At 37.9% G+C, this 12,670-nt stretch overlaps 1 protein-coding gene across 1 annotated transcript in view; it reads left to right on the plus strand.

Moving 5' to 3' along the window:
- Nucleotides 1-12,670, plus strand: part of focad (focadhesin) — an 80,529-nt gene that overhangs the window by 52,688 nt on the left and 15,171 nt on the right. Inside the window, exons 22-32 of the mRNA XM_056259264.1 lie at nt 253-345; nt 456-544; nt 6,407-6,448; nt 6,776-6,884; nt 7,662-7,778; nt 8,491-8,729; nt 8,892-8,981; nt 11,042-11,192; nt 11,582-11,701; nt 11,854-11,976; nt 12,407-12,484. Coding sequence (XP_056115239.1) covers nt 253-345; nt 456-544; nt 6,407-6,448; nt 6,776-6,884; nt 7,662-7,778; nt 8,491-8,729; nt 8,892-8,981; nt 11,042-11,192; nt 11,582-11,701; nt 11,854-11,976; nt 12,407-12,484 — 1,251 coding nt within the window. The remainder of the gene's footprint in view (nt 1-252; nt 346-455; nt 545-6,406; nt 6,449-6,775; nt 6,885-7,661; nt 7,779-8,490; nt 8,730-8,891; nt 8,982-11,041; nt 11,193-11,581; nt 11,702-11,853; nt 11,977-12,406; nt 12,485-12,670) is intronic.

Here is a 12,670-nt window from a genome sequence, read left to right on the forward strand (position 1 = left end):
TGAGTTTGTTTGTAATTCCCTTTTTTGTCATTGGTGATTTCTGTTCTAATTTCAGAAATGATTATTTATTTTGTAAAAAGTTTATTTATTTGTCAATACAATAAAAAATCTATACAATGAAAGGAAGTGCAAACAATAGTACCATAATGTATAAATCCTTTTTTTTTTTTTTTTTTTTTTTTTTTTTTTTACAATTTAAATCGTTTATATTGGTCACATACTTTCAGTGTTTTGCTGTTTTGTTCCTCTCAGGTGAACATCCAGCCGTCGGAGTGGCACCGCTCTCTGCTTTTGCCTCAGGCCTGGCGGGGCTTCATGAGCCGGGCTTACCATGCAGCTCTCCGGGTAATTCTGTGTGTCTGTATAACTATCACATCAGATATAGGAGAATAAGACTAGCATTTATAATTAAGGCCATCATTTATGAGATTAAATGAGATGTAATTATTGTCCAGGGTCGAAAGGCAGAGCTGGAGATGCTACAGAAACAGGGTAAAGAGAGTCCAGAGGAACTGCAGTATAAACAGCACTATGCCTGGCTCTGGTAAGATTCACACATCCAGACACAACTACAGTGCAGCAGACTGAGCTGGAGTTTGTGTTAAAGTCGTGATGGTCTTTTATTCCATATAGCGAGACGAAAAAAAACGAAAAAGAAAAAGTTTAGTTGTATCAAATTTAAGGCCATTAAAAAAATCTTAAATATCTTAAATTGAATAAGAAAAGTCTTAATTATCATTTCAAGAGGTCTTACATTTGGGGACACAAAAACAGGAGTCGTGAAACAGCTGTATGTTATTATTAAATCTCAAAAAAGCTATGATTTAATTGCGAGCGCTGCATGTTTCAAACTAATTGTTTGCGTGTTCTACCGGCTTGCTCTTTCAGAGCAGATCACAAACAATGAATACTCATTTATGCCAAGCACCAGGGTAACCCCTATACTTCTGCTTTTCCATAAGCGCCAACCAGAGAGTGAAATTGCATTTATATTAGGGCTGTCAATCGATTAAAATGTTTAATCTAATTAATTACATACTCTGTAATTAATTAATCTAAATTAATCGCATACACAATCTTACAATGTTTACATGGTACAATTTCTGGTAAGCTACGTTTTTATTATTATTGCTTGACACAAATTTCACGATTTCAATTTAATTTAATTCTTGTGATTTGATGCAATATTGACTCATTTGGATAAATATTAGGTACACAAGATAGGCATTCATTTTTCTCAAGAAAAAAAAAATCTCACCCAATGCTGTAAAAATACAGAGAGCCATATCAGCTGGTAGGCCTAGTATTTAAGGTTAAAAATAGCTCAAATTAAATATAATGTGTGTTTATTACAAATAACAACTTTGATAACGGCTAAGTAATAATATAATACATATGTAATATAGTAGTAGGCTATATGGTCATGAAATGGCTTTCCTGAGGTAACTTAGGCTAAATGTTATGTGACATAATTGTTCTCCAGCTGTTTTATTGAACTCTTTTCGCGGTTGAAAAACACTGATTGATCGAGGAATATACATTTCGGTAAGTTTTAGGCTGCCCTTCTTTATCTTTCAACATTGGTCATTCGTGTTAATTTACTATTAGCTAGAGAGATGATCGGTTCACGTGCCGCTAGGGATCTGTCATGACTCATGTCACATTTACAAGCGCCAAAACGGTATTTATTGTTTGATTTTCGTATTAAAATTGACAGAATCTGAGAGCTGAGATTTTTTTAATATCATAAGTAACGTGCTCTGTCTTGTCTGTTTCCGTGTCCTCTCTTTGGTGCGCGATTTTTCTGTGCGTGAGAAAATGGTTGTGTGACGTGAGAGCGCGTGAAAAGTTACAACACACACACACACAAGCGCGCTTTCTCTCAGACACACTCACCGACTCACGCACACACTCCTGGATGCTTTGCATTGATGTGGTACTTTAGAGTTGACGAACTCCGTTTGTTATAAGTAAATGTTCCAAACAATGATCCAAGCAGCGCGTTCTTGTCTCCCTCCTTCTTTTTACACGAATGGTGGCTACGGCTAGAACGGCTCCGCAAAGGTCAAAACGGAATGGATTAATCTGCGTTATTTTTTTTAACGCGTTATTTCTTCTCAGATTAATTAATCGAAATTAACGCGTTATTTTGACAGCCCTAATTTATATATATATATATATATATATATATATATATATATACACATACAGTACTGTAAAAAGGTCTGAGGCACGTTAGTATTTTCACAAAGATAAAATGGGTTTATGCCAGTTATTTATATCTTTTACTGTAGTGTGTTAGTTCGAAATATCAGTTTACGTTTCCAAACATTCCTTTTGCGATTAATTGTAATAACCCAGTGAGATTTTTGTATGCACAAGGAGTCTGACAACAGCCGTTATAATCCACACAGAGATCTGATCTCACCATCATCGAGTCCATCTGGGATTACATGAAGAAACAGAAAAAAACTGAGACAGAATAAATCTTGAAGAACTGCAGCAACGTCTCTAAGATGCTTGAAGAAACCTATATATTATATTCCTCCCTATGGTGCGAGCTCCAATTACAGTTCACACTTTAGATGCATTCATTATATCTTGACAGCTTCTGAAAGTGCTAAGCTATACAGTGCTGGTCAGAATTATTTGCCCCCTTGGTAAATATGATCAAAGATGGCTGTAAAAAATAAATCTGCATTGTTAATCCTTTTGATGTTTTATTTTAAAAAAATAGCAAAAATCTAACCTTTCATTGAAGCAAAAGAATTGAAAGTGGGGGGGAAATCACATTATGAAATAAATGTGGTTGCCAAAAACACATTGGGAACAATTATTTGCCCCCCTTTTATTAAATACTTTTTGCAATCTACTTTTTCCAAGATAACAGCTCTGAGTCTTCTCCTATAATGCCGGATGAGTTTGGAGAACAACTGACAAGAGATCAGAGACCATTCCTCCATACAGAATCTCTCCAGATCCTGCAGATTCCCAGATCCATGATGGCGCTTCTTCTCTTCAGTTCGGACCACTTATTTTCTACAGGGTTCAGGTCAGGGACTGAGATGGCCATTGCAGATGCTTGGTTTTGTGCTCAGTGACCCATTTTTGTTTTGATTTTAAAGTTTGTTTTTGGATCACTGTCCGGTTGGAAGATCCAAACATGGTCCATTATACAATTCCTAGCAGGTTTACATTTTTTATCTGTAGGTATTTGATCGAATCCATGATGCCATGTATCTGAACAAGATGTCCAGAACCTCTGGCAGAAAATTAGGCCCACCACATTAAAGATACAGCAGAGTATTTTACACATGGGTTACTTTTTTATTCCTGTGTGCACCAAACCCATAGTAAGTGTTTGCTGCCAAAAAAGCAAAAAAAAATGGTTTCATCTGAACATAGAACCCGTCCCGTTTGAAGTTCCAGTCGTGACAGTTACTTTTCAAACGTTCTATGGACAGATGAAATAAAACAAAAAAAGAGCTTTTTGGCAGCAAACACTTAATATAAGTTTGGTTCGCATTGGGATAAATAAGTACCCAACGTGTAAAATGAAATACTCTGCTGTATCTTTAATGCGGTGGGCCCAGAGGTCCTGGGCATCTTGTTCAGATACATGGCATAATGGATTCGATCAAATACTAACAGATAGAAAATCTAAACCTGACAGCCTGTGCTAGGAATCTTATAATGGGCCATGTTTGGATCTTCCAACAGGACAGTGATCCAAAAACAAACATCAAAATAAAAAAAATGGGCCAAGCATCTGCAATGGCCATCCCAGTCCCTGACCTGAATTAATGGAGCTATTATCTTGGAAAAAGGAGGTTGCAAAAAGTATTTAATAAAAGGGGGCAAATAATTGTTCCTATTGTGTTTTGGAGAAAAACATTTATTTCATAATGTGATTTTCCCCCCCACTTGACCTTAATAATGCAGATTTATTTTTTTACAGCCATCTTTGATCATATTTACCAAGGGGGCAAATAGTCTGACCAGCACTGTATATATTTACAGTATACAGTATATACATATATTATTCGCAATTATCCCCATACATGCGCTAAAATATACTTTGGCGACAAATCAAGTCATTACTAAATGGCTCAGAATAGTTTTGAGAAGTTTTAGTATGAATTGCTTGCAGATGCCATTTGATTTGATATTTTATGAATGCAGTTATGAATGCAATGCCATTCATACATTTTTAAGTCTGACTTAAGCGTTCAAATACTTTTGGAGGGTGGCACTGCATACAAACTCTGCACACTCTTGAAGAGGTTTTTATCACAGTGAGATCAGATTTAGCTTTAGAGTTTTTATTAAAAATGGATCTTAAACATCTTATGTAGGCATTTTGGTCATTTTGCCATGACAATATAGCCAATAGAGCTGGCAAACAGAAAAATGCACTTTGCACATATATATTAAAATAAAGCTATAGATGTAGTTCAGATTCTCCCTAAATAGCCCAAGGAACCCCTAACGAGCACACACGTCATAGTTGACCATAAACTACTTGTAATCTGACCATTTGAATTATATTTCATAGTTTTCAGCACAAAAAGCTTAGCTCTTTGAGAAACTGTCAAGATGAATGCAGCACTATAATGAAAGCCTCTAAAGAGTGAGCCGTAATTGGAGCTTGCACCATAGGGAGGAATGTGAGGGTATTATTTTATACATCTCGTTTGTGTCAAACCATCCAGAGCTGTAGAATTGTGATTGCTCTGGCCTTTTCAGCTGCTTCGAAAAGCCAGAGACTGACATTTCAAAGTCGCATACAAATGCATGCACAGATTCATATAATCTTTCAATGTAAACCGGTTGGCATGTATAGGCTGTTATTGTTCACACAGTGTCTCGCCATAATATGCCCTATCGCATAACCACGCGGTCTGGCAGAGCACCATAACTCAATCCCTAGGACGCCATTTTGACAAGCCTGTCAGCCAATGAGTGATTGATGGGATAGCATGTTCAGATGGCAGCCAGAGGCTTCATTCCCCATGGCATCACGAATTCTAGTTTGTTCCGCAGTCTTTGTGTAATGCAGTTATTGCTCCTCTGGGAGCTGAGGGCAGTCTATCCGCGGTCATGTGGCCTGAAGCATGCTTGGGAGGCTTGGATGGTTTGAGAACACTGGGATTGTAGGGTTACAACTTTTTATCCCTGCAGAGACAGATGTCAAGTAAAGATGGTTTAAGCTTGAGGAAATGAGGTAAACATGTCTGATTTTGTCATATAGGGAATTTGTGCGTTTTTAACTAAGTGGGGTCCAAAAAGTATGACAATGATTTTGAACTTGAATACAAACTTTACTCATTGTTTATATTATATTCATCTTTAAAGGGGTCTTATTATGCTTTTATACATTTTCAACTTTTTTTTTAGTGTGTAATGTTGCTGTTTGAGCAAGGGAGTTCTTCTCTATATCAATGTCACTGTTTCTGAACTCCCTGAAACTTTGTAGTCTTGAGTTTTCTTCCAGGAACAAATACGTAACAACATTCTTCATTTAAATAATTCCCACCCAAAGGCATGCGCAAAATAAAGGGTACGAGGCCTGGGTGAGTTGCGTTAGTAGTGTGTTGAAATGCGCGGTTATGGTGAGGGGCGTGACATTTCCAAAATAAGCTCAAGTGGTTGACCAATCACAACACACTGATCCAGCTGACCAATCAGAGCACACGGCGCTTTTCAGAAGGAGGGGCTTCATAGAGACAGGAACTAAACAGAGCGATACTGACAGACTAGGAAGAGAGGTGCTGCAACAATGTCAAATATGTGAAAAATAAGTTTTTTTTTGTTTTTTTACTTTCAAGCATGAAAACATTCCAGTAGAGCCCAAAAGAGAGACTTAGAAAAAGGGCATAATAGCTCCATTAGTCCAAAAACCTGAGACCACTATTGGAAATGCTTCTATTTGCAGTTCTCTGATTTAAATACAATTTTACTTCATAATTTGTTAGCAAGTTACAGTGAAAGATTTAAATAAATGTCTTTAGTACCTTTAATGACAGCAGCACTCGAGAGCACTCATGAACTCCATTAGTTTGTGTAAAACTGTATAATGTGATCCTGTATGATTTGAGAATGATTCAAAGAGCATCAGTGAAAGCAACATCTGTCCATTTGAAATTTAACCTAGTATCTTTTTTTATCCATTTTATGCCATTGAGTTTCTTTGCTCTAAATGTTTCAGAATATTCCTGCATTTCCATGTTTAAATTGGATGAATCCCAGATTTTTGGCCTCAGACTTCTAGGACCCACTGTACTCTATGTAGCCGTGCGAGTGATACCTGCGCTCTTAAATCATTGCCTGAGGAGATAAAAGCTCTTCTGTCAGTCTGTGGAGCACTTTAAATCATATCTCTCTCTTTCATTCTGTCTTTCCTCAGGGTCAGAGACCAACTGACTGATGTGGTCAAATCTGCCGCCAAGTAAGTTACTAAAGCTGCCGATATTTTAGTTCTTTTGTTTCTCTTTTAGAAGCTGAAAGTCTAAACCATTGATTTTTATTTTCTTTCCTTTTATTATTAAACCGAGTGCTTTATATTCCGAATCTGCAGTTGGTCTTTTATTCACTGCAGTCTCTTAGGGAAACTTTTTTCTGTGCTTTATTGATTCATTGTAAGCTCATAATTAAAAACCAAAATTGTCAGTCCTGTTTTCAGCATCAATAATAGAACAATAGCTGTTCAGCGTTACTGCTGTAGTTCTGGTAAAAATCGATGAAAAAGTTTTTTGCTTTCCATTTCCATTGACAGAGATAGTCCGGTCGTTCAGGGTAACTCTATTTTAGCACTAAGTGGCCTGGCTGTCGTCTTAACCAGATACGAGAGCAACCTTCCTACACAGTCTGAAAGTGGATGTGAGGTGAGATGCAGCTTTATTAAAGGGATAGTTCACTTTGAAATTAATTTTTGATATGTTTTAGCTTACCTCAAGGGCATCCAAGATGTAGGTGTCTTTGTTTCCGCAGAAGTTTCAATTTTGATATTTTTAGGTCAAACCGTTCTTGTCTGTCAGTCATATAATGCAGGTCTACGGTCACTTCCTCAAAGAGCATGCACAGAGAAGTCCAAATTAAACATGATTTAATGACTCGTAAATGTAAGTACACATTGATGGCCTAAGACACGAAACGAGCGGTTTGTGTGAGAAAACGAACAGTATTTATATCGTTTTTACCTCTTGTGACCACAGCCAAGTCCAAGTGATCTGAGGGCGCGGGCGCTTCGGTCTGTGCGTTACAAGAGGTAAAAACGATATAAATACTGTTCGTTTTCTCACACAAACCGCTCGTTTCGTGTCTTAGGCCATCAATGTGTACTTACATTTACGTGTCATTAAATCATGTTTAATTTGGACTTCTCTGTGCAGGCTCTTTGAGGTGGTGACCATAGGCCTGCATTATATGACTGACAGACAAGAACGGTTTATTCTTTGAAACTTGAAATTGAAACTACTGCGGAAACAAAGACACCTACATCTTGGATGCCCTTGAGGTAAGCTAAAACATACCAAAAATTAATTTCAAAGTGAACTATCCCTTTAAGAGGCCTGGCTTTTCTACTCTCCTTTCAAAACAGTAGCAAAAAGACAAAAAATATCTCGAAAACTTCCAAATAAACTGTCCATTTCCATTCGTAGGTGGTTCCAGACACCCTTCCCACAGTTCATTGGCTGTCGATGGTGACTGACACACTGCTCAGCATTGTAAGCAGTAGCAGGAACCCGAAAGGTCAAGTCTTCCCATGGTTCATTCATGTGAGTTGTAACCCCTCAGATTTACAAATGTACTATTTGCTAGGAGCGGTTTTTCCTTGTGGAAGTTTTGCGTTTGGTGAGCTAATAAAATATTAAAACTCAGTCAAATCAATATTTTGTGTACAGTTATTTAATTAGGCCTATGTCATCCGGTATCGCGGACTCTTGTTTCATACAAACGCAGCTGCTGCCATTTGCAACTATTGTTTTGTTCACTATTGGATTATAAAATAACAAACAGGTAAGATTTAAAAACAGTTTCATCTCCAATCAATATCTCTTATCCCCATAATTATTTATGTGACGAAATGCTGTGTAATAAGTGGTTTGACTGTATACCGCATCTCTTAAATGTCCTTATAGTTTGAACTTGCCGCTTGCTAGCAACTGCTCTCTCTGTGGAAGCTTTGCGTTTAAAGAGCTAATATTTAAACTCAGATCAATATTTCATGTCTAATTATTTACTTATGTGGCAAGTAGCTGTGTAATAAGCGGGATAATATACATCCAGCCGGTTGTTATCGCAGAATAAACCCTGACAGGGTGATCAGGACCTCGACACGGAGCGGGTCCTCATCACCCTGTCGGGGTTTATTCTGTGATAACAACCGGCTGGATGTACATTATCTCTTACTTAACAAATGAAACCCTGCTGTAATTGTACATTATATCAAAAATGTGCCATTCGTTTTTTGTCTCACACACTTTTTAGCGCTCATACTCCGGTGAGAACACAGCGAGTGTGATCGCGCGCTCCTGTGCTGCTCTGGGTCTGGCGTGCTTGGTGCCGGTGTTGGTGACCTCACGCAAAGAGAGCATTCCCACTATACTGGGCACTCTAGCGACGGGACTGCCGGACTCGCCCACCGCAGACGAATCTCAGGCAGTTCAGTTTCACAGCGGCCTGGCTCTGGGCATGTTTCTAGCATGGCTGAATGATGAGAGAGTCAGGTGTGTGCGAGTTCATACCATAACAGAGACTTGTAACGTCCAAAAAATAGGACCTTGAGCTTTTCACCAGACACTCTGTTATAAATGAACATTTTTGAATAGCTGCATGATGTTTAATGAATGCTTACTGACGTGTTTACTTGTTTTCTTTGTTTATTGCAGTGATATATCTGGGCAGTCAGTGGCAGAGCTGCTGAAGAAACATCTGGAACGACTGGAAGTTTGTTGCTTCAATCCCAATCTGGAGTACAAGTTAGTCTAATATGTTTTTAACAAAGTTTTGCATAGTAAGATTTTAGAGTGTGTGAGTGTGTCTGTCTGTCTGTATATATATACTTTTTTTTTTTTTTTTGGCCTTGTAATTCTTGATGGAGATAGAGTGGAGTAACATTTCATAGCAAGAACTGGCTAATCTTTCTCAGTCCATGAAGATGCACTGTAGCACTTAAAGAAGCTGTTAGACACAGACACAACATGCTGACTTCTACTTTTGATATTGACCTTTGTTCAGGGACTCCATTTCTGTTCGTCAAATATCTGTCTCAGTTGTTTCATGTTCATACAAAATATTGACACATGTTTGGAAATGAGCTTTTTTCACTGAGTAATGAAAGAAATACACCCCCCACACACAGACACACTAGAGTGCGGATCGGGCCGCATTTTTCTGTCCGAGCCCGGCCCGCGTCCGACAGGGCAGTAATCGAACCCGACCCGAGCCCGACAGGCATTAAAGGAGCTGTATGTAAGAAATTGATTTGAATTAATCATAAAATGGCCCTGATATGTCACTAGACATTGAGAAATGATGTTCATTTCAAATACTTATATCACTGACAACAGTAGTCCGGCCAGGATATTGTCATTCAAAAAGTGAAGTTGCAGCCCTCAACTGATGTTGATGTTGTCATGTTGTGTTTTGGTCTGTTGCTCCACCCTCCACCTATCGACCATTCACGAAGTCAGTAGTGTTGCGCCATCCGGGTTGCCAGCTCTGCTCTAGTTACCACAGCTGCAGCTACACACGTGTCGGATAAAAAAATGCAGCCGATCTGGCAACCTCGAGTCAGGGGGGAGGGGGAGGGGATACACCGCTCTACAGTAATTTGAAAGTGATTGCAGTACCGGTTTTGGCCACAATCTTACATACAGCTCCTTTAAGATATTTATGTCCGAGCCCGACACAGTTAAAAATCTCATTTTTTTTCTCATACTAATGACACGTACGTTTGTTTGTGTAGAAAGCCCGCTTTTATTTAGCAACTGGAAGGCATTCGGAAATGTTTACAGATGTGCGCAACGCATCAGCGTGCGCCGCACACGGCCAACAAAGCGCATGTTAACACAGGCGCGCACAAGAGGCACAAACAAATAGCCAATTGAAATTAAATGAACAAAGCTAGGTCTACCAAAAATTGCCAAAACTAACAGAACAAAACATTAACGTCTTACCATTTTTCTCGAAAACTGTGTGGCTAATAAAACTGTAACATGATCTATTCACATAATCCATCCTTCAATGTTTAGGCTGGTTTTAAAATATCCTGAGGCCAACTTCTTTTTAACGTCTTCCATCGTTGCGCTGCCAGCCACATGTAGCCAAATATGCAATATTATGCACGCATGTGTTGCGCGTTGTCACAGCAACATAAACTAATTTCCGCACACATGAAGTTGGATGTTAGGGTGATATTTTAAATTTATTTTAATCACAAAAACAAACATTTGCATCCAGTTAAACATTATAATAAGCTGTTTTAAATTTAAAATGTTCAATGCCTTATTGCGCCGACGTGACCGAGCCCGACCCGAACCCGAACGTCATTTCAAAATATGTGTCCGAACCCGGCCCGGCCCGTCGGGTCCCGTCGGGCTCGGTTCGGGTATCCATCCTCTAACACACACATACACACACACACACACACACACACACACATATATATATATATATATATATATATATATATATATATATATATATATATATATATATATATATATATATATATATATATAAAATTGAAATACATTATTATTTGATAATACATTAATTATATATATATATATATATATATATATATATATATATATATACATATAATTTTTATCTACTATATATAATAATAATATTATATATATATAATAATAATATAACAATAAAAAAAATATGTATGTATATATAATATTTTTTTAATATAAATAAATATATCTATATTTTTTATTATTCTTTTTTATATTATGAGTTGTATATTCTTTATTCCCTCTGTACACTAATACACTCTTAAACTTTTGTTTGCTCTTCTCTTTCTCAGTGCTGGTTGTGTGTTGGGTGTTGGTTTGGTCCTGAGTTCTCTCAGTAGCAGTAGTCAGTCTGAGCGGGACCGTGTGCACGTGTCTCTGACACTGGACAGACTCGTGCAGACGCTGCAGGACAGCAGCAGCATGAGCCGCATGTTGCAGGAGGTAAAACCATGTTAAGCTTTCAGGTTCACGAACACCTGGGGTTCATGAGGCAAGCAACTGTTGATGAAAAGCTAATAATTATTTAAATAATAGAAATATAAAATGTAAGTAAATTCAAATAAATATAAATCAAATGCTTACTAACAAAAAAAAACATTTTATTTGTTTACCTGCAAGTCATGTGACCATGAACTAACATCAGTGACAATTCTGAACAATGTCAAACAATGTCTATAAATGCCACACATTGTTGGCGATGACATAATTTTTCCTTTAATCAAATAAAAAATAGTTAAATGTTTAAAAGAAATTCCATCGAGTACTTTCAGTGGCAGTTTCTGTGCATCCAAACATCTCTTGTGTCTTTTTATCTGTTCTTTCGTTTTCAGGTTTTGGCCTATTCTGTGGCGTGTGTTGGAGTTTCAGCATTTAGCTCAGGCATTATCGAGGCCAGTAAAGCTGAGGAAAGCATGAACACACTTCGCTCCCTGACGGAGGAAAGCCAACAGGTAAGAACTGAAATCTAAGGCACTTGGAGAATCATAGAACTAAGTTTGGGTTTGTATTGAAGAATACATTTATGATTTGTTTTTGTGCATGAGTGATTAAAAGACAAATATTTGAGTCACACTTTAAGGCATTTATTTTGTGTGTTTTTAAGACACCAGGCTTTGCTTTGGCGTTGGGACTGACAGTGTTTGGCCTGTCTTGTTTTGGTCATGGTAAAGCTATGGACATCCAGCCCCGTCTGCTGGCCGCCTGGACCAAGATACTGCTGGCTGAGGTGATGTATCATTGTTCAGAGAATCATATTGGGCTCAAAATGTGTTATTTCCATATCTTATGCATATTTTGCCATTATGCATGTATGAAGGCTTGCTGGCCATTATTGTATGTGGTGCAACCACTTTATTATCCATTTTAAAGCTGCTTCAGGGGGGGAAAAAGTCAGTGGAAAGAAACAATCAACTAAGAAATTCAGTGTAGAAACAAATGTAGTTTGTCTCCCTGACCCATGAGAAACGGTGTGTTGTTGTGCCGTAGTAAATGAACTATATATCAGGATCTGGGCTAAGGCACAAGTCCAGAATGTAAGGTTGAGTCTTTGTCTGCCTGAGATCTTCGTTTTGGTCTAGGAAGTTTTGGCATCAACACTAGATCTCCGCTTTCATGAGGGAGAAACTAAACTGTAAAAAATTTTTTTCATTCTCTAGGGTTGTCCCACAATGCAGAGGCTGTCCGCCCTCAATGGACTGATCGCTTTAGTGGGGTCTGAGACGGCTCTCATTCAGGTAATTTAAGGGGTTCATATGATTCTGTTTTAAAAGTTCTTTATTTTGTTTATTGGGTGTAATAGAATAGGTTGACATGCTTCAAAAACGCATTATTTTTCACATACTGTACATTATTGCAGTACCTCTATTCTCAGTCTGTCTGAAACGCTCTGATTTCTACAAAGCCCCTCTTTCCGAAAAGCC

This window comes from Rhinichthys klamathensis, unplaced genomic scaffold (genome assembly GCF_029890125.1).
Source record: "Rhinichthys klamathensis goyatoka isolate OS25496 unplaced genomic scaffold, OSU_Roscu_1.1 h1tg000165l_1, whole genome shotgun sequence".
In the NCBI taxonomy this organism is placed as follows: domain Eukaryota; kingdom Metazoa; phylum Chordata; class Actinopteri; order Cypriniformes; family Leuciscidae; genus Rhinichthys; species Rhinichthys klamathensis.